Genomic DNA, 21,662 nt, shown 5'->3' with positions numbered 1-21,662 from the left:
GTCAGTTAGCAAGCCTTTATTAATCATTTAATATGGGCCAAATACTGTGCTGAGAACTGAGGATGGAAAGAAAGCCAATAGTCTTTAAACTTAATCAACAAACTTAACAGATCATTCTATTTTTTATTTTTTTAAACTTTTTGCAAGGCAGTGGGGTTAAGTGATTAGCCCAAGCTCACACAGCTAGGTAATTATCAAGTGTCTGTGGCCGAATTGGAACACAGGTTCTCCTGACAGGGCCAGTGCTCTATCCCTGAGCCACCTAGCTTCCCCTAAGCGATTCATTCTAATGGGGAAGACACCCTACAAATATCAAAAAAAAATTTAAATATAGTGTGGACTGGATCAGTCTCCAAACTGAAAAAGACCAGAGTGAAAAGGAGCAGATCAGAGGCAGAGTTTGGAAAGCAGTTTTGCAAATCCTGAATTCCCCTGGGGAGCCCTTCTTTGGCTGAGGCAAAGGCAGCACTTCCATAAATAAAACCTCACAAAAGGTATTGGATTACAACACAACCTTTCTTAGGTCTTGAAATAGTTCCCGTGGCAGGCCCAGGTGTACAGGCATTTAAAGGACAATACTGAGAGTTCTGCAGGAACAGTTCTTACAGTGATCATCTCAGGTCTTAAGGGTTGTTGAGCCACATGATTATTCAGTAGGGTACAGAACCAGAGTTTGCATGGCAGTAACAGGAGTGCAATAATGTCTCTTTTGGTTCACTTCATAATTATGAACTGTTCTTGATTTATCACTTTCTGCTGCAGTCCTTTTAGTTTTATCTCTGGCTTCCAAGCCAGAATCTCCTGGGAAATATGGGATTTCCAATAATCTAAATTAGACAGTATAATCATTGCACATATAATATATCAATGATATGAAAATCATAAATTCCCTAGAACAAATAACTATGTACATAAAAGATATATCCAGAAATAGATGGGTGGTAATTCCAGAGAGGAAGACAAGTGGTGAAGTGGACAGAATGCTCACTTAACTTTGTGAGTTCAAATTCAGCCTGAGATACTCACTAGGTAGCTGTGTGACCCTGGGCTAATCACCCTGGGTGTATTTCCCCATAAACTGGAGAAAGAAATGGAAATCTATTCCAATATCTTTGCCAAGAAAATACTAAACAAGGTCATATGACAGAACAACAATGGAAAACTACAACAAATGGGAAAATTCCTCTTGCAAAACTTAGAATTTTGGCTGGAACTCAAAGGAAAAAGCAGAAACTAAGAGGCAGATGGGTAAGGGGGACAGCCAGTGTTTAGCAAAAGAATGCAAAGGAGACAGAGATGGTGACTTTTTTAAGGAACTACAGGTAGGCCAATGCTCCTGGATTATAGGGAGGCCAAAGGAGAGAAAATTCAAAGAAGTCAAGAAAGATAGAAAGACACTTTGTGAAGATCTCTTAATACCCAACAGAGAGAGAGAGAGAGAGAGAGAGAGAGAGAGAGAGAGAGAGAGAGAGAGAGAGAGAGAGAGAGAATGATATTTGATGCTGGAGTTCATGGATAGTGGAGTGATATGGTTAGACTAATATGTTAGAAAAATCACCTTGACACTTCTGGCCAGGAGAGAATTGGAATTAAATTATGTCTCTGACACTTGGAAACTGGCTGAACAATCACACAACCCTTTTGCATCTCAGTTTTTTTTTGTTAATTGTAAAATAAGAATAATGGTATCTATCTCATAGGGTCATAGAGAGACAAATGAGATGTTTCAAGTCTTGTCTTATCCACTTGCATAACAACTTGTAGCTAATTCTCCTCTCTCCAGTAACATGGCCTGCTTAGGCCCTCAACACTTCTGTTAAAAGCAGATACCTGAGGGGTCTACTTTGGCCTCACTGATCCCAGTGTTAGAGCAGGTCTTGTAATATCTCTGGAAATTACTGCACCTGCAACCCATTTATTCAGATTAGATGTCAATCATTCCCCACCCTTTGGCTATTTTTCAAAACAACTGATCTCCTCCCTGTGTTGCAGCTCCAGAAAACCCCTCCAGTTTCAAGTGTATTAAAATGTATTAGAACCTTACCTTTTCTACTCCTTTTGGACATTCCAGTACTCTAGCACTGCTCAAATTGCAATTTCCTTACTTTAATGAAAGATCCAGGTCCTTGTTAACTTTGGTAGTCCTCTTCATTTCAGGTTGACACCTTAAATCTAGACTTGTAGTGTTCTAGTCTCGAAACTGATCTTCCTGCTTCTAGGCTCTCCCTTTTCCAATGAATCCTCTACATAACTGCCAAAATAATCTTTATAAAGCTTAAATCTGATTTTGTGCCTTCTCTTCTCCTCAGAGGCAAAGATCTCCAGGGTATCAATTCCCCAGTATGATATTTAAAACCTTTAATAATCTGGCTTAAGTGAACCTCTCTAGACTTATTCCACATTATTTATTTCACTTTCTCTTATGATCCCACTTGCTACCCTCTGAACTCTGTAGTCCATCTCCTAACTCCAGAACTTTGCATATGTTGCTCTTCTTTCCCACTCCCAGCCTGCATTTCTTCATTTTTCTGTCTTTTAAGATCACCCTGGTTACTGTTTTTCCCCCTGTTTAAATTACATTGTACTCACTTATTAATATAAATGTAGTATTTATTCTTCCTCTTTCTTAGAAGACGGTAAGCTCCTTGAGAGCAAGGACTGTTTTTATATCTTTATATCTCTTGAAGTCTGTAATATCTTGACCATAGTATGTTTTGAGTCAATATCTACCACACTGCTTTAGCATATAATAGGTTCTTAATTTTTTTGATCGCTTCTACATGTTAATTTTTAAATGCTATCTAAATATTGAAAACAGCATGGCACATTAGAGAGCTGGTCTTAGAGTCAAAAGGGCTAAGGAGGGAAGGGAAAGAACATATATACAGCAGCCACTGTGTGCTCTGGGCCCTGTCAAAAGCTTAATTTTAGTTTAAAATAAACAAAAAGTAATTATAGTGTATACCTGAAGTTTGTTCTCTAAGATTTACCTAGAAACCTATAGGTGGTAGTCATCAATAGAGATGTCTACAGCAAAATGAGGAAAGAGTATTACTAGAAAACTCACAAAGAGACGCTAACTTTTGCCAGTTAACCAATCAGGTTTCACAGTAGTGCATGGTGTCCTTGATTACTTTGTTATTCTCTTCCCTGTCCATGCGGTCAATTCTATGTCAGAACTGACAAAGATTCATAGACTAGTGTCTCCTTTCTGACCTGATATTTTTGGTTTTATCAGATATAATAAAGATATATAAAACACTGAAATTTTTCCCTTTCTAAAATGTCAAAAGTATAGAAATTTATGTGAGTCTCTTATTGAGATAACCAGACAAGTTTCCTGCTTTCTTAGAATGATCTCTCTCTCTCTCTCTCTCTCTCTCTCTCTCTCTCTCTCTCTCTGTCTGTCTCTCATAGTTGACACATCTGGGAAAGTCAATTTGGAGTTGCAATTAGAGGGGGACCAGGCTAATTTACATAGACTCAACCTTCAGATTTATGACTGGAGAAACATCTTTTAATAATACAGAAAGATCTTGAGGTCAGAAGCTAACAATCAGACTTAGAAACCATAATTAGAGGATGAGACACCAGTTTTTGATCAGAAATAAAGTTTCTGAACTTAATTTTTACATCCTGGTGTCAGAAAGATTCATTTTCCTCAGTTCAAATCTGGTCTCAGATACTTACTGGCTGTGTGACCTTGGTTAAGTCACTTAACCCTGTTTGCCTCTCTTCCTCATATATAAAATGAACTGGAGAAGGGGATGATGAACCACTCCTGTATCTTTTCCAAAAAAAGATCCCAAATGGAGTCAAAGAGTCAGATTCAACTGAAGTGACAGAAAAATACCAACAACAATAAAAAGTGGGAGACTGCTGAGGTTTTTTTTTAAACAAATATTATCTCATTTGATCGTGACAACTCTGGCAAGTGTTATTATCATTATCATTTTATAGTTGTAAAATTGAAAATTGATTCCCTGCTTTATTTTGTATTGAGAATTGTACTAATTAAAGTATCAATAAATATGGATCAGATTATATAGAACTCAGTGGTACAGTTTCTAAGAATTTAACTTTCCTATTCCTATGGGCTACAGGCTAATTGAAAAGATTCAAATACTATTTGTTTTTGGAAGGGAGGAAAATAAAAAAGGAAGTCAGTCTTAACATAGAAGTCTTTTTTTTAATGTACAACAGACTCTGTCTTTTATTCTAAAATTGCTTGAATAAGAACAAGAGGAAAAAAAGAAACAAATATTATCATAAATCAATCATTGGTTCTTAGGCCTGCATGTTAGGGTTCAGTCTGCTCAACTTTTTCAGAACTGTTTTCATCTCATCACTGGAGAACTTGGGAGTGAGCATCACATTATCATAGTCAAAGTCTTCATCAAGTGTGAATGGCTGAACTTCATCTCCAGATACCTCCTCCAAATGCCTGGACATTGGTTGTTTCGTTGGCCAAATCTTTGGTTCAGGATGAGAATGCTGGTCAAAAGAAGGAGTATAGCATGAGGCAGAGAAATGGACCATCTCTTCTACCGCTCCTGGAAGCAGCAATTTTTATGGTTGAGGAAACTGAAGCAGATAGAGGGAAAGGGACTAGCCCAGGGTCACACATCAAGGTTGTGTCTCAGGCAGAATTCAAATCTCCAGATCTTCCTGACTTATGGTCCAGGGCTTTGTGTACTCTGATGCCCCTGGGCACAACTTGTGGTGAGTCTCTTCATCCATGTCAAAATCTTCCAAATCTAGGAAATTGTCTACCTTCAGCTTTCCTGCATAATTTAAGTCCCCTTGAATGGAAATACCAACTTTCTGGCCTTCATCAATCATGATCTGCTCTTCCTCCAGAGACTGTGAGGCAAGATAGCATGAAAGGTTGGGAAGCAGGAACTGGGCAAAGTTGTTTTCTGCAGTCTGTTCCAGACCTTTGGTTCTTGATCACTTGATGATCTTTTGAAAGATGAGTGAAAGTATTCAAAAATTCTTCGTATGTCTGATCATGGCGATTAATAAACTGATCCAGGGCTTGTTTAATTAACTGATCTTCATCCATGACCCCTAATCCCAACAACTGAACAGGCATATATCTCTTTGAGCAGTCTCTTTATCTCGTGGCTCCCTCCTCCCAGCTCTGGGGCCCAGCAGAGCCCAGGCGTCCTTCAACATAGAAGTCTTAATGGGGGTTGTTTGCCTGCCTCAAGATATTGCACAGGATGAGAAAACTTCTATATTTTCCCATTTTTCCCAGGGTTATGGAAAAAGTCTTCTGAGTCAAGTCAAATGTGAGTACTCTTCATCTTTATGTTAACCTAATTATAGTCCTAGTTTAGTTTGTATCTCGGGTATCTTATGTACTACATCAAAGAATTATTCTGACTCTCAGAGGGGTCCTTAGTTTTTCAGGGGCTTTGGATCCCACTTATAGGCAATTAACTTGCCTTGCTAATAGAGTGATCATATTCAGAACTTTGAGCTTCAGTTTCTCTTTATCACAGTTTTTTTAAATTGTGAAACAGCTAAACAACCAGAGATTAAGTCACTTGCTCAACAGCAGTTTTCATGTCCTGATTCTGAGTTACCTCCTGTGTGTATCCCCAGATAACTTTCTTTGTTTTAGGTCAGAGGTGTCAAATAGAAAAGTGGGCCTCTAAACTGTGTGTAATGACAAAGAATGACAAATATTTACATATTTCTTTTTTAATAATACAGAAAAAAATTAAAATCAATTGGAACATTTTTAATGAAGTTCAGAAATACATAAGAGGATTGTGGGTGAACTCTTTAGAAAGAAAATTAGAAAGATTGTACAAACTGGCTTCAGTAGAAAGAGTTTCCTTACTCTGGAGTTTCCTATATAATTCTTGCTGCAGGTATTGTGCAAAGATAAGATGCAAATAATTAGGTTCATAACAGAAACAGGATAAGTTCTTATAATAAAAGCACTAGCTTTAGGGAAGATGGGGCAAGCCTTGTTGCAGAAGGTTTGGGTCTTGAAGGAAGTCAGGAAAGGTAAGAGGCAAAAATAAAAGAAAACTTTCCATGAATAGGGAAGAGAGTATAGAAAAGCAAAAGTTGAGAAATAAAGTATCTGGTTTGAAGACTATCAGGGAAACCTGTGTCAGTGTATGTAGGATATGTGAAGGGAGTAAGGTGTAAGAAAGGAAGCAAAGGTTATGAAGGGCATTTTCTATTTGATCCTGGGAGATTTTGGAATTTATAGAGTAAAAGGTGACATAATCAGAGCTGTCCTTTAGGAAGATCATGTTGTCAGCTAAATAAAAATGGAATGGATTATGTAGAGACTTGAGACAGGAAGATCAAGACAGGAGTCATTACAATTATTTTGGGGTCTGAGATGATGAAGGCACAGACCAGGGTCATGATAGTGTAAGAGAAAAGAAGTCAATGAGATTCTGAGTATTACATGGAAATGATAGAACCTGGGATATGTCAGGAGGGGGTGAGTGAAAGTGAGAAATCAAGCCAAATTTGGAATTTGGGCTCAAGGCACCAAGTAAGGATGGTGGGAACCATGACAGGAACAAGGACATTTGGAAGAGGGTAGAATTTTAGGGGAAAGAAAGCATGTTCAAGTTTTTGACACATTAAGATGTCTAGAAGAGAATGATTAGGGCAGGATAAATGGATCAGAATATCATCAGCATAAAGATGAAAATGGAATCTATGGGAGCTCTTGGGATCAACCAAAATAGCATTAAAAGGAGAAGATGGCCTGGGAGAGAACCCTGGGAATCACCAACAGTTGTAGCAGATGCAAGCTGGAGGGAGATCCAACAAAGTAAACTGAAGAATGGTCATACTGGTAGGAGGAGAACCAGGACAGAGCAGTATCATGTAAACCAAGAAAGAAGAGAGTATCACCGTGAAGAGAGTTATTTAATACCAAAGGCTACAGAAAAGATAAGAAGACTGAGGATTAAGAAAAGGCCACAAGATTGGCAACCAACAAAGCACTTTTGAGCATGACTCTAATAAAGAGATATGAAAAGACAGCCACATCCCATTCATGATGATAAGAGGTGGTATTATACAATGGATTTGTTTTCAGAGTTTTCCAATGTATTGATCAGTTATGCTGACTTTTTTACTCTTTAAAAAAATACTTTGCCATGCAGGACAGTTCTCTATGAGGGTGAGGGAAGAGAAGAGTATTCTGGAGATAACTATGAGAATATAAGAAATAAAAGACTTCAAAACAAACTTATTAAGAAAAAGGAAAAATGGGAACATTAGTAATTTTGGAGAGAAATGTTTCAGTTGAATGATGAGTTTGAAGTCAAAGTGCAGTGAAGAGAAAGAGAGAAAAAAAAGCAGAGACACTGAAGACTGTTTTCCAAGGAATGTAACCACAAAAGGGAGGAGACACATGAGAAAATAGTTAGCATTGATGGGCCAATGAAATACTAGCACTAGTGTTTATCCCTATCTAAATATCATTCTAAAAATTTCAATTCCCAGTATCCCCAGTCCATTCTCCAGCTACTATCACTTCAAAAGTGAAAGGGAGCTGCAAAGGACAGAAGGACTTTGTGTAGTTTTCTTTATTCAGTCAGGTGACAGTTACAAAAATTCATCTCCTAGTGACCAGCCCCCTGCTGTGGACTAACCTGGACTGCTCTGCTCCTCTGGAAGCAGTTTCTTGAGGTGACTGTACTTAAAATCTTTCCAGAATGACTGGATTGGAAGTTCAGCATTAGAGCTGAAAGGGATCTCTGAGACAATAGGTGGTCCTGTGAGCAGCTGATTCCATATTTCCCCACTCCTAAGGTTTATACTTTGCTGGCAAAGCCTTCAAAAACCCATTGATGATATTATTATTATTATTATTATTATTATTACATCAGAATATTTTTGTTACCTAGTTTATCATCATTAATGTTGGATGTAAATTCAACAGATGATACTATTTGATAAACTCTCCCCCCAAAACAGAGTCCCTACATCATGTCTTTCCACTCTCTAAACTAAGAAGTATTTATTAATTGTATTTATTATGTGCCAGACCCCATGTTAAGTGCTGGAGAAAGGCAGAAATATGTACCCTGTTGTCACTGGAGAGACAGCATGCAAATAAATATCTGTGTACATCCAAGATACAGTGTAAGTGGAAAGCAATCTCAGAGAGAATGGAGTGGAGAGTGGAGCATCGGGGAGGACCTAGGAAAGATGTTCTGAAGAAAGTGAACTTTGAACTGAGGCTTGAAGGAAGTCTGGTACTCTGAAGGGAAGGGGAGAAAAAAGTGCATTTAAAGCACAGGAGACAGCAAAGATGATAGAATTGGGCAATAGAGTATCATGTGGGAGAAACAGCAAGCAGGCCAGTGAAACTGGATCAGTGGAGGGAGTAAAGGATACAAGGGTTGGAAAGGTAGGAAGAGACCAGGTGGTGAAGGGCCTTAAATGCCAATGGAATTCTATTTGAGCCTGGAGACAACAGGGGGTCATCATAGTTTTTTGAAGAGGTGGGATGATATGATCAGACCTGGCTTTAGGAAATCATTTTGGAAACTTATAAACATAAACTGTCTTTTAAAACTATTCTCAACTTGGCCCTTTCTCACCTTTTTTACTCTTCTTACACATTATTCTTTTTGTAAAATATGCTTTGATATAGCCATACTGATCCTCCGTGCCTCCATGAAATACAATGCTTCCTCTCCTCCACATCCTGATTCTCCTAGCTTCTTTCAAGATTCAGCTGAAATGTCACTGTCCAAGTTAAGGTACTTAATATGGGATCCATAAATTTGTTTTTTAAATAATTTGTAAACTGCACTTCATCACAGCTGAAGTCCTTTGTAGTTGAATCTATTTTTAAAGCATTTAAAAAATTGCTCTGAGAAGGGTTTTCTTTCATTGGGTTCACTAGACTGCCAAAGGGATCTTTGGCACAAAAAAGGTTAAGAATCCCTGCTTTATATTCAATCTTTCTTGAATAGAATTACTAAAATTTATATAGCACTTTCGGTTTTGCAAAAAAAGTACTTTATATGGCATCTTATCTGATCTTCACAGTTCTCTATGTTTATCTTTATATATGTTATTTTCTTTGAATTTCAAAAGAACTAAAAGGTGGGTATTTACTATCTCCTTTACTACAGAGAAGGAAATTGAAGCTGAGAATAGTTCATTGATTTGTCCATTTTCATTGATGTCAATTTTTTTAAATTTGGGGTTGATAGATGGCATTGAGGATAGGTTTCCTGGACTGGAGACAGGAATACTCTTCTGAGTTGGAATTTGGCCCCAGACATTTACCACCTGTGTGGCCCAAATGCAGCCACTTCCTGATCCAAGATAAGAGCAGTATCTATAAGAGCTCTACAATAGTGTCCTCTTTCTGCAAACTACTGCAGACTGCAATACTATTTGTATGTATGCATGTATTTTTCCTACAGATGGGTCATCTCTTCTGTTAGACTGCCTGCTCACTTTTGCCTTAGAATTCCTGGGACTCAGTATTGTTTTGCACATAGCAAATGTGTGATAAATGTTTTTTGAAAGCAAGGTGGTAAATGCTACATAAAAACCATTGCACCAAATGTGGAAACTCAGTGTATGGTCCAAACGCAGTCATATATCTGTTGGCCCAGCAAACTGTCTTCATGTTTCTATCCTATTTAGTATTTTTGGTACTAAGCCCCTCCAGGCTTCCTTCTTTATTATGCATTTAATTGAAATCCTACTATGTGCAATTGTAACCATTTGCTATTTGAAACCTAAGTCCTCTAGCACAGTGTCTGACACATAGCAGACCTCATGAAATGCTTAAATAAGTGACATAAAAGCAGGACTTTAATATTTGTTGCTGTCGTTAGCAGGTCTTACTGGTCCAGGAAGCTAAGGGATTTGTTTACAACCCTTGTTTTCTGTCTCCCTTATTTACAGGAACAAAGTCTCCGTGAAGGTGGAAAAGGCATGGGTGGCCTCAATAATTTCCCTCTCTTACAAAGGTAGGTTAATCTTTAGTTTTCAACTAGGGCAAAGAATTCTTAGCCTGAGATTCATTAACTTGCGTTTTGTTTAATGTTCTGATATTTGTATTTATTTTTTGTTTTCTTGTAATCTTGTGCTTTAAAATTAAACTGTAATAAAAATATTTTGGGGAGGTGTCCCCAGGCTTCATCAGAAAGGGCCCATCCAAGGCCCATAGGGTTTGGTCTGGAGGGCAAGGGAGCCGCTGCCGTTCCCTCTCCTGATGAGCACAGCCCGGGAAATGGGCCCCACTGGTCATCAAGCCTAAGCCAAGGGGCTTTTGTGTTTTTTTACTTTTACTGAAGAATAAACTCTGAGGCAGAACCTCAACTCGGGGCTCCCTGCCCCCTTGTTCAGCTCATTACTGCACTGGGGGGGGGGCAGGGGGCCACAAGCTCGCACGGACCCCCAAGCTAAAGTCTTGCCATGAACTTGGAAACAGCCCCCCATGCCCGCCTCGAAATTTTCCCTCCAACTTGTCCTTTCCGCGGTCCGGCCCCGGCCCCGGCCCCGGCCCCGGCCCCGGCCCCGGCCCCGGCCCCGCCCACTCTCAGGAGAACCTTCCTCCTTCTGTCAGCGCAGGGGCTACTTCGGGGGACAAGGAATGGGGGGCGGGGGCGGGTCCGGGGGGCTGACTGGGGGCGGGTCCGGGGGGGGCTGACTGGGGGCGGGTCCGGGGGGGGGCTGACTGGGGGCGGGTCCGGGGGGCTGACTGGGGGCGGGTCCGGGGGGGGCTGACTGGGGGCGGGTCCGGGGGGCTGACTGGGGGCGGGTCCGGGGGGGCTGACTGGGGGCGGGTCCGGGAGGCTGACTGGGGGCGGGTACCCTGGGGGCTGACTGGGGGCGGGTCCGGGGGGGGCTGACTGGGGGCGGGTCCGGGGGGGCTGACTGGGGGCGGGTCCGGGGGGGCTGACTGGGGGCGGGTCCGGGAGGCTGACTGGGGGCGGGTACCCTGGGGGCTGACTGGGGGCGGGTCCGGGGGGGCTGACTGGGGGCGGGTCCGGGAGGCTGACTGGGGGCGGGTACCCTGGGGGCTGACTGGGGGCGGGTCCCGGGGGGCTGACTGGGGGCGGGTCCGAGGGGGCTTACTGGGGCGGGTCCCGGGGGGCTGACTGGGGGCGGGTCCGGGGGGCTGACTGGGGGCGGGTCCGGGGGGCTGACTGGGGGCGGGTCCCGGGGGGCTGACTGGGGGCGGGTCCGGGGGGGCTGACTGGGGGCGGGTCCCGGGGGGCTGACTGGGGGCGGGTCCGAGGGGGCTTACTGGGGGCGGGTCCGGGGGGCTGACTGGGGGCGGGTCCGGGGGGCTGACTGGGGGCGGGTCCCGGGGGGCTGACTGGGGGCGGGTCCGAGGGGGCTTACTGGGGGCGGGTCCGGGGGGCTGACTGGGGGCGGGTCCGAGGGGGCTGACTGGGGGCGGGTCCGGGGGGCTGACTGGGGGCGGGTCCGAGGGGGCTTACTGGGGCGGGTCCCGGGGGGCTGACTGGGGGCGGGTCCGAGGGGGCTTACTGGGGCGGGTCCCGGGGGGCTGACTGGCCCAGTGGCCAGAACTCAGGGAAACAGCCCCGCCCCGCCCACCGCCCCGCCCACCTCGGCCTGTGCCCCGCGGGTCCGGGGGGCTGACTGGGGGCGGGTCCGGGGGGCTGACTGGGGGCGGGTCCCGGGGGGCTGACTGGGGGCGGGTCCGAGGGGGCTTACTGGGGGCGGGTCCGGGGGGCTGACTGGGGGCGGGTCCGAGGGGGCTGACTGGGGGCGGGTCCGGGGGGCTGACTGGGGGCGGGTCCGAGGGGGCTTACTGGGGCGGGTCCCGGGGGGCTGACTGGCCCAGTGGCCAGAACTCAGGGAAACAGCCCCGCCCCGCCCACCGCCCCGCCCACCTCGGCCTGTGCCCCACCTCCTCACGTCACTTCCGCTGGTGACTCCGCCTCCTCCGGATGGCGGCTCCTGGCTTGGCGCCTAGGCTCCGTGCTCCCGGCTACAGGCGGCCCGGCCGGCCTGGGGCCCAGCGCCTCCGTTCTCAGCTCCAGGCCGCTTCCCTGCCGCGGGCGCAGGCGCGGGCCCCGACACCGCTCTTGTCCGTCCCTGGTTCTTCCGCGTTTGCGGCCCGTGCTTTGGCCCGGAGTGAGCTGGCCGGCAGTAGGCGCTGCCCGCGTCCCCCCACGCTGCCCGCGTCCCCCCGCCGCTGGCCGCGGACCCCCCCCGCTGCCCGCGTCCCCCCGCCGCTGCCCGCGGACCCCCCCCCGCTGCCCGCGTCCCCCCGCCGCTGGCCGGCCCTCTGAGGGAGGCCTCGAGGCCCGCCCGGTGCGCAGGGGCCGACCTGGGCCTCCCAGATGGCCGAACCCGCGCCCAGGGCCTTCGCGGCCGGGGAAGGCGCTGTCTCTGGGGCGAGGCGCCACCAGCACTTGTTTTTTCTTTAAGATTTTATTTATTTTCCCCGTCTTCCTCCCGAACACAGAAGGCAGGCAGTCTGCCAGTCTGCACTGATCTGAGTTGGATGTGATGAGAGAGAAAGCGGATCCTTAAGGAAGAAACACAATGTAAGAGAGAATAACATTACAAATTAAAGGTCATAGTCCTTGGTCATTGTTCCAACTCCACAGTTGTGTCTCTGGATACAGATGGTTTTCTCCACTGCAGACAGCCCAGAATTGTGCTCGATCGTTGCACTGATGGCATAAGCGAGTCCTTCAAGGTTGAACATCACCCCCATGTTGCTGTTAGGGTGTACAGTGTTCTTCTGGTTCTGCTCATCTCTCTCAGCATCAGTTCATACAAATCCCTCCAGGCTTCCCTGAATTTCCCTCCCTCCTGGTTTCTAATAGAACAACAGTGTTCCATGACATACATATACCACAGTTTGCTAAGCCATTCCCCAATTGAAGGACATTCACTTGATTTCCAATTCTTTGCCACCACAAACAGGGCTGCTATGAATATTTTTTGTACAAATGATGTTTTTAGCCTGTTTCATCATCTCTTCAGGGTATAGACCCAGTAGTGGTATTGCTGGATCAAAGGGTATGCACATTTTTGTTGCCCTTTGTAATTACAAATTGCTCTCCGGAAAGGTTGGATGAGTTCACAGCTCCACCATCAATGTATTAGTGTGCCAGATTTCCCACATCCCTTCCAACATTGATCATTGTTCTTTCTGGTCATAGTGGCAAGTCTGAAAGGTGTGAGGTGGTATCTCAGAGATGCTTTAATATGCATTTCTCTAATAAGTAATGATTTAATTTTTCATGACTGGATTGCTTTGATTTCCTCAACTATAAATTGTCTTTGCATATTCTTTGACTATTTGTCAATTGGGAATGCCTTTTTTTGTTGTTGAAAATTTGACTCAGTTCTCTGTATATCTTAGAAATGAGTCTTTGTCAGAAATATTGTTTATAAAAATTGTTTCCCAATTTACTACATTTCTTTTGATCTTGGTTACAGTGGTTTTATCTACCTCAAGCACTTTTAAAGCCCACCATGGGAGGCTTTCTGCCATCCTGAGGCTGCCTACTACTTTTCTAAGATGTAACCCTCAGGGTTTTACAATGAAATAGCACTTTATTATTTCCCTGTGATTTAAAAAAAAATATTTTACTTTTAGTTTCATACTCTGTACTCTCACCCTCATCCATTGATATCAAAAAAATAAATACCTGTTGGAAATATGTGTACTCCAGCAAAACCAAATTCTCTAACCAGTCTTGTCCAAAGCAGGGGTGGGGTGGGGGTGGGGAGAAAATAGGAAAGAAAACCTGTTTGTGAGAACAAATTACAGAATCTCAGTTTCAGAGATTTTTTTCTGAGACTCCAGTTACCTTAATGATTTGATTAACAGATGTAATGTATATAAAGTAAACTAAAGCTTTGTCATTTACTTTATGGAGTTTCCATCAATATGACCTTTCTACCCAAACAAATCATTTAAAATGTACTTCATTAGGAATAGGCATACCACTGAGAGCAGCCAGAAGGCTTTCAATCATACTTTCCTTTATGAGACGGAGACAATGATGAGTTTGGCCTCCCATATGAGGTGTCAAAATAACATTCTTTAACTTTAATAAAGGATGAGATCTGAAATATAAATGCATTAGAAATTATTCAGGTTTCATTCCTTTAAAATATTTTGCTGTGGTTACTTTTTTAATAGTTCTAAGAAAATAAAAATTTATAGGAGATTAATAAAGATGCAAGAGTATTCCATTTACTTTATGGAGTAATAATGGTATCTTAGAACCAGATAAAATCTTAATGATTGCCTAGTTCAGTATTGTCATTTTACAGATGAGGTAACTATAGGCCCAGAATGAGGACACAGTGCAAGATCCCTGACTCCCAGTGTACCTCATCATCTTCAAAATTACCTCAAAGGGATAAAACACTGAGTGAAAACTTGGTATTATTTTTAAAAAGTAAATGTAAAGGCATGCATTGAGGAATAATAAATCAACTATACAAAATTGGTTGAAGTACATGTAGCTGGTCAAGAGTCCAGAATAAAAAAATCTGAGCTTCCATTTCCAGTTCTAGTTGTCCAACAATGTGATGTGACTTTTTAATACATTATTTAGAAGGCTAGTAAGCACAAATGGATACAGAGCACTTGAGTCAGGATGACCCAAGTTCAGATCTGACCTCAAATACTTAATAAATTACCTAGCTGTGTTTGACTTTGGGCAAGTCACTTAACCTTGCTAAAAATTAAAAAAACAATAGAGCTATTGAGAGTATTCATGAAGATGTAGATAGGAAATGACATTCTCATTATACAATGCACTGGCCAAATTTCACATGTTCAATTCTTGCTGCCAAAATTTAAGAGCAACTTCAACAAACCAAATTGTATTCAGAGGATAGTGACCTGCATAGGACAACTATCATCTGAGGAAGTGTTTAATTCTGGTAGTTAGCCTAGTGAAGAATAAACAGAAAATCTGACTTCAAACATTTAAAATACTAATAGATGAAGGAATGTATTTGTTTTATGTTGCTAATGATGGCAAAGCTAAGATTAATAAATGGAAGTTATAAATGTGTTAAATTTTAAATACAGAATTTGAAGAATTGTGCTATAAGCATGAGGTGCTAACATAATTTTGTTGCCTTTATCAAAAGATGAGATCTGAAATATCCTGAACTTAAAAAAGTTGTTCCAGTTTAATTGGTTTCTTCTAGAATTATCAAGTTGGAATTACTTTGATGACACTTATACAAAGATAAAAATATAGAAGATTAGAAAAGAATTCAAGAAAATTCCACTTGATTCAAGGAAGAGTAAACCAATCTTGGCCCTTAGAAAGGATTTTAAAATTTTCTTATCCAGAAGGTCTTAAAAGTATAGCCTGAGAACTTTTTCAGAGTTCCTAAGACATGTTTGAAAGATCCAGCAGGTCACAAGTATTTGAATATGAAGATGTTATTTGCCTATTAACATAGTCCTCCATTTTCCATCTTTATATCTGTGAGAAGCAACCAAAAAAAAAAACTATTGAATATAGAAACAGTCATAAAAATTAAGTTGTCTTCCATTTAGTCAGTAATTGAAGAGATTTGTAAAAATATGTAAAATTGTCATTCTCACGATTTTTTTTTTGTTGGAAGATGTAGATTTTTTTTGTTTTTATGAACATACTTTTTAGGAAAGACTTGCATGAACTGATGTACATACTAATGGGAACATTGTGTGATGATCAACTATAATGGACTTGTTCATCTCATCAGTACAAACAATAATCAAAGACAATTCAAAAGAACTTGTGATTGAAAATATCACCCATATATAGAGAAAAAACTATGGAGTCTGAATATTTTAAATTTATTTTACGCATTATATTTTTTCCCTTTTTTGATTTGATTCTTCTTTCACAACATGATTAATATGGATATATGTTTAACATAGTTACACAAATTATAATCTATATTAGATTGCTATCTGCCAGGGGGATGGGGGATGGACGGGAGAAAGGGAGAAAAATGTGAAACTCAAAAACCTAAGAAAAAATGAACATTGAAAAGTATCTTTGCATGTAAGTGGAAAAATAAATTTTTAAAGCATATTATTAATATTAACATGTTATGGTATATTGTTATTTTAATGAATTAATATTTTAATATTTTTATTAGTTTCAGTATCAAATATAATAAAATCTCAGTAGATATATTCCTTGATAATTTAAGCATGTAAAGGAGCATAAAGAATAAAAAATTTTCAGGAAGACAGATCAAGTAGAATATTCTGATTTTTCTGTTCAGAAAACTAGGGAGACAATCTGGAGGAGAGAAAGCTAATAGAGATACAAAATCTGAGTTCAGAAGTCTGAAATTATGTCTCGATGAAGCAATAGATTTGTATTGCTAAAATTGGCTGAGTTAGAGCCACTGGGAAGTAGAAAGGAGTTCTTTTCAAAATTGATCTAAAATCTGTTTAATATTAAAACTGTTTACCGATGGAATAGACTGACTTATAGGAGTATCAAACAATCTGTCACTGCAGATATTCTGTTTCAAGATATTGAACTATTTTTCAGTGATGCTATAGAAAGAATTCCTATATTGTGTGGGAGAATGAAAAAAACATTTATTAAATGTTTTCTATGTGCCAGGCAGCTAGGTGATGCAGAACCTCAACCCTGAGGTGAGAAGAACCTGACTTCAAATGTGACCTCAGACACTTGACACTTAGCTGTGTGACCTTGGACAAATCATTTAACTCTCATTGCTTCATATACAGGGCCATCTCCAGTCAGATTCATATCTAGTCAGATTCATATCTGATCACTGGACCCAGATGACTCTGGAGGAGAAAGTAAAACTGGTGATTTAGCACATCCCCTCACTCAAATCTACTTCACATGCATGGCATGGTACCTGAAGTCTTGGTTTTCTTTGAGAATGAAGGACAGGGGGCGGCTAGGTGGTGCAGTGGATAGAGCACCAGCTCTGGAGTCAGGAGTACCCGAGTTCAAATCTGACCTCAGACTCTTAAGAATTATCTAGGTGTTTAGCCTTGGGCAAGCCACTTAACCCCATTGCCTTGGAAAAAATTAAAAAGAGAATGCAGGACAAACATCATCATGACTATGTCCTGGGCATTGTGCAAAGTGAAGGGAATAAAGAGAGAGAAAGAAGCTGATGGTGGAAGAAAAAAGACAAAAGAAAGATGACAAGTGTATTTGGGAGGGAAGGGAAAGGGTACTTGATCTGGGACTATGGTAGAGAAGGTAGAGAGAGCCCAAATATAGCAAGCAGGTAAGAAATCAGAATTTTAAACCCAATAAGTCTAACATGGAACTATTAGCCAAAGACAACTTTTATCCTTAAACATGAGTTGGAGCCTTTCCTTTTATTTTTATTTTTCAAAAAAAAAGTTTGCAGGAACAGTTTTGCATTGTTTTGTTTTATTTTTACCTTGGCAGGGGTTCAGGATAAGTCGAATCAAGTGCTGCAGCTCTAATAATTCCAGTTTGAAGAGCTTCAGTTAGGGCATTTTGATCAACCAATTGACCTGAATTAAGATAAAAGTATCTTTGTCACTCTCATGTAGATAGACTATAGAAGAGAAGCAATGTCCACATTTCAAGCTGTTTCAATAACTTCTTTAACATTCCATGGTTATCCTGTCCTTATTGACCAAATAACAGAAACACATGAGTAATAAATCACATAAAATGAATTTCTAGAGATATAAAATTAAAAACAAGTCCTAGAAAACAATGAATATGGCCACATAACTTACTTTGGTGTAGAAGGATATTTTTTCTGACTCATATAACTTTACATTTAAAACTTAGTTGAGAGGATGTTCTAACTGAAGAAAGATCATTCTTACAAATGAGAGACTTAGGTTTCTCTGTGAATAAGTCACATAATTCCTAGATTTTCAGTATCTTTTACAAAATCACGTTAATAGTATTAAAAATCACATTATAGGATAAGTTGGGAAGAAAAAGGAGATAATGTATTTAAAGCATTGTGCAAATTTTAAAGTTCTTGAAATGGTCAACCACTGATTATAACTCAATATCATAGATTTAGACCTGAAAGGAATGGATCTCCAAGGTCATACAGTCCGATTACTTCATTTTACAGATATGGAAACTGGGGGTTAAGGTGATTGAGTGATTTACCCGGGATCACATGACTAGGACATGACTGAGACCACTTTTAAACCTATGTTTTGCTGACCTCAATTCCTCTAGATCATATTGTCTCTCATTTCAGGTTCAAAATGCTATGTCTGGGTCCCATCATATAGTAGTTAAGAAACTTCACAGACTTGCAGAAAGGTTCATGAGGCTCTTTCTGAATGTCTATCAATATTCAGTAAATGTCTAATTCCATAGCTTAGAGTAACAAAGTTTAGTGAGATGCTCTGATAGATATTTTTCTTTTGATGACCAATTCTTTAAAACACTATTCTTCTGTTTGTTGTAATAATCATCGCTAGAATTGAAAATACATGTAGTGCTATGGCCATGGAAGTACCAATTTTATCTTTAATCATGCATCTTCTATGGGAAATAGATTTCTGCTTTCCAAAGATGACCACTTAAGTCACTAGGAGTAATAACTGATATCAAGCAGAATGACAATTCTACATATATGCAATATATTTATGTATCTTCATACTTAGCTATTATTTGTATTATAATAAAATCATATAGAAATATACTTTTCTTTATATATACATTAAATGTTATTTTACAAAGAAATTTTTTGGTTATTAATGCTTGTGATTTACAAATTCCAGACAATATCTTTATTATATATACATAAAGGAACGAAGGTACAAAGATTATTCAAGGCCATAGTTAATAGCAAAAACCATTTCTATAACTCTGGCATCCAAACTTCTCTATCTGCTTTCTGATCATCAGTAAATTAATATTGACACAAGCACTTGCCATTCATTTCCATCATATCATTTCAATGTCAACAGATCTTTGTCTCTCTATAGAAAACTGTTAGATCTTCCGGCCAAGATGGCAGAGAGAAGACATGCACAGTTCTAAAGTCTCCTCATCTCTTCCCCATCTATCACATGAAACAAACCTCTTAAAAGAAATCCAACCCACAAAACCCAGAAAGAAAAGCCAGGAGAAAGAGCATCTACCTCAGGATTTGTAACCTGCAGCATCTTTGGCTGAATTTGGGCGGGTGAGTCTGGGCTCAGAGGGAGGATCAGCCCCAGATCAGCCAGATTAACAGCTGAATTGGAACCAGGAGTCTGAGGGCCCGAGAGCTGGACCTGCTAGATCAGTGGTGGGGCTTGATGACAGGGCCTTGGGTCGGTGGGGAAGCAGAGGCGCTGCTGTTGGTGCTGTCCCCCTGGAGCTTGGGGACAGGGCTGAGGGGAGAGTTCTGGTGCAGGAGAGCTGCAGACACCATCTCTGGGCTCCTCTGGTCTGAGGAACTCTGAGTCCACGCCTCCATTGCAGGTCAGGCCTCTTCCCAAACAAACAAATGCAAACTACTTTTGCCTCAGGCCCAGGTGTGTGAGCAGAAGAACCAGCCCAGCTGAGGAATGACCTTAGGCCAGGCTAAAGCCCACCATTGATTGAAGGCAAAAGAATTCAATAGCTCCAAGCCCTCCCTTCAAGCAAAGGGAGAAGGCCTCAACCAAGGTCACAGACACTCCAGAGAAAGCAACCAGCACCTCCTACTGGCCAGCCAGAGAAACTGCACTCAGTGAGTAAAGCCTTTAGTGATCCCAAGTCCCAGTGAACCAGCCCCCCGCCCCAACTCAAGGTCTTAGCAAAATGAAGAAGGGTGGATCCATAGAAAAATTCCTGGAAGGGAAAGACCCTAACTCAGAAAGACCTGGAACCTCTGAGGAGAATACAATCTGTTCTCCAGCACAGAAAGACTTCCTTGAAGAAATAAGGAGCTTAAAAATTTGGGAGAGACAATTAATACCTTGCAACAAGAAAACAAAACCTTAGAAAGTACAATTGGACAACTACAAAAGGAGAATAAATCTCTTAGATCATAAATTGGACCAATACAAAACGAGAATAATTCTCAGATCCTCAAATGAGCAAATGCAAAAAGAAATTACTTCTCTCAAAACCTCAATTGGTCAAATGAAAAGCACTTTCAAAAGTAGAATTGACCAATTGGAAAAGGAGTTGTAAAAGGTTAATGAAGAAAACTCCTCCCCTCAAAAAAGAATGGAGACTACAGAAATTAATGACTCCATGAGACAGCAAGAGTCAATTAAACAAAATCAAAAAAAATAGAAAAAATAGAAGCAAATGTAAAATACCTCATCAACAAAACCACTGACCTTGAGAATAGATTGAGGAGGGGCAACCTGAAAATTATAGGACTTCCTGAAAACATTGAAGAGAAAAAAAGCCTGGACTTAATATTACAGAATCTAGTGATGGAAAACTGCCCTGATATCATGGAATCAGAGGGCAAAGTAGTTATTGAAAGAGTACATCAATCCCCACCAGAAAAAATGAAAACACCAAGGAATGTCGTGGCCAAACTCCAGAACTATCAGATAAAAGAGAAAAATCCTGCAAGCAGTCAGAAAGAAACAATTTAAATATCAAGGAGCCACAGTAAGGATCACACAGGACCTGGCTGCATCAACATTAAGGGATCGAAGGGCCTGGAACAAGATATTTCAAAGAGCATGGGAGCTTGGAATGCAGCCAAGAATCTACTTTCCTGCAAAGCTGAGCCTTCTCTTCCAGGGAAAAAGATGGACAATTAGCAAAATGGAAGAATTCCAAAAATTTATGATGAAAAGACCAGAGCTAAACAGAAAATTTGGACATCAAACAGGAGGTTCAAGAGACACATGAAAAGGTTTAAAAAAAAGGGGGGGAGCAGTAAAAGGAAAAAAAATGCAATCCAATAAGTTGAAACTGGCTATATCCCAGCATGGGGGGAAAAAAGATTCTCATAAATCTTGAGAATTGTAACTCTAACAGAGAGAATACACCTAGCCAGAAATGATGGACATTCATGACCTATCCATGAGACTACTGTCTAATGGGATGTAACTGGCTTTAACCCCACTTGGGAGAAAGACTCTAATAACTCTCAGGAATTTTGACTCTATTCGACAGAATATACTGAACTAGAAGGAACACTCAGAATTTTCTATGACTTAGAATGATCTAAAAAAACACTACCTCCTTAAAAAGGGGGGGCAGGAAAGAGACTGGAGGAGGCAGGGGATTGAATGGGGGTAAATCTCATTACACTAAGAGATACAAAAAACCTATGGTAATAGAGAGGAAGAAGGGAACAGAGGAGAAACACCTGAATCTTCTCATCAGACTTGGATTAAAGTCAACCTATACATACTCAGTTAACTTAAAAAAACATCTAACCTTTCATGTATTAAAAGGGCAAAAAGGGAGCGGGGATGGAGAAAGGGAAGGGGAGTGAGGGGGAAAGGGGGAAATAACTAAAGGAAGGGAAGGGAAAGGGGAAAGAAAGGGGAGGGTGTGATATAGGAGGGCAAACACACTGAAGGGGGTGGTATTCAAAAACAAAATACTGGGGAATATGGATGGGGGGGGAAAGGAGGAAAAATACAAACAGAAGATAGCACAGAGGGCAATGAAGAATTAGTAATCATAACCTTGAATGTGAATGGGATGAACTCTCCCTTAAAACTTAAACAAATAGCAGAGTGG

The 21,662-nt window shown here is 41.3% G+C and overlaps 2 protein-coding genes across 3 annotated transcripts in view; both read right to left on the bottom strand.

Annotated features, from left to right (window-relative positions):
- Nucleotides 1-4,239: 4,239 nt before the first annotated feature.
- On the bottom strand, nucleotides 4,240-5,095 carry LOC141501437 (intraflagellar transport-associated protein-like). The gene is given in 3 exon segments (XM_074205373.1): nucleotides 4,240-4,571; nucleotides 4,707-4,924; nucleotides 4,926-5,095. Coding segments are annotated over 3 exon segments (672 nt in total). The 3' UTR covers nucleotides 4,240-4,287.
- A 7,318-nt stretch (nucleotides 5,096-12,413) lies between these two features.
- Nucleotides 12,414-21,662, bottom strand: part of LOC141501181 (glyoxylate/hydroxypyruvate reductase B-like) — a 56,696-nt gene continuing 47,447 nt past the window's right edge. For both annotated transcript variants that reach the window (XM_074204929.1, XM_074204931.1), the window contains exons 5-6: nucleotides 17,413-17,509; nucleotides 12,414-14,079 (exon numbers count right to left, since the gene is read on the bottom strand). In XM_074204929.1, the coding sequence (XP_074061030.1) occupies nucleotides 13,923-14,079; nucleotides 17,413-17,509 (254 nt within the window). In that variant the 3' untranslated portion in view covers nucleotides 12,414-13,922. The remainder of the gene's footprint in view (nucleotides 14,080-17,412; nucleotides 17,510-21,662) is intronic.

Source organism: Macrotis lagotis, chromosome X, assembly GCF_037893015.1.
Source record: "Macrotis lagotis isolate mMagLag1 chromosome X, bilby.v1.9.chrom.fasta, whole genome shotgun sequence".
NCBI classification, from domain to species: Eukaryota; Metazoa; Chordata; class Mammalia; order Peramelemorphia; family Peramelidae; genus Macrotis; species Macrotis lagotis.
Note: the sequence above shows the minus strand (reverse complement) of the source record. Positions and strands in the feature narration are given on the sequence as shown.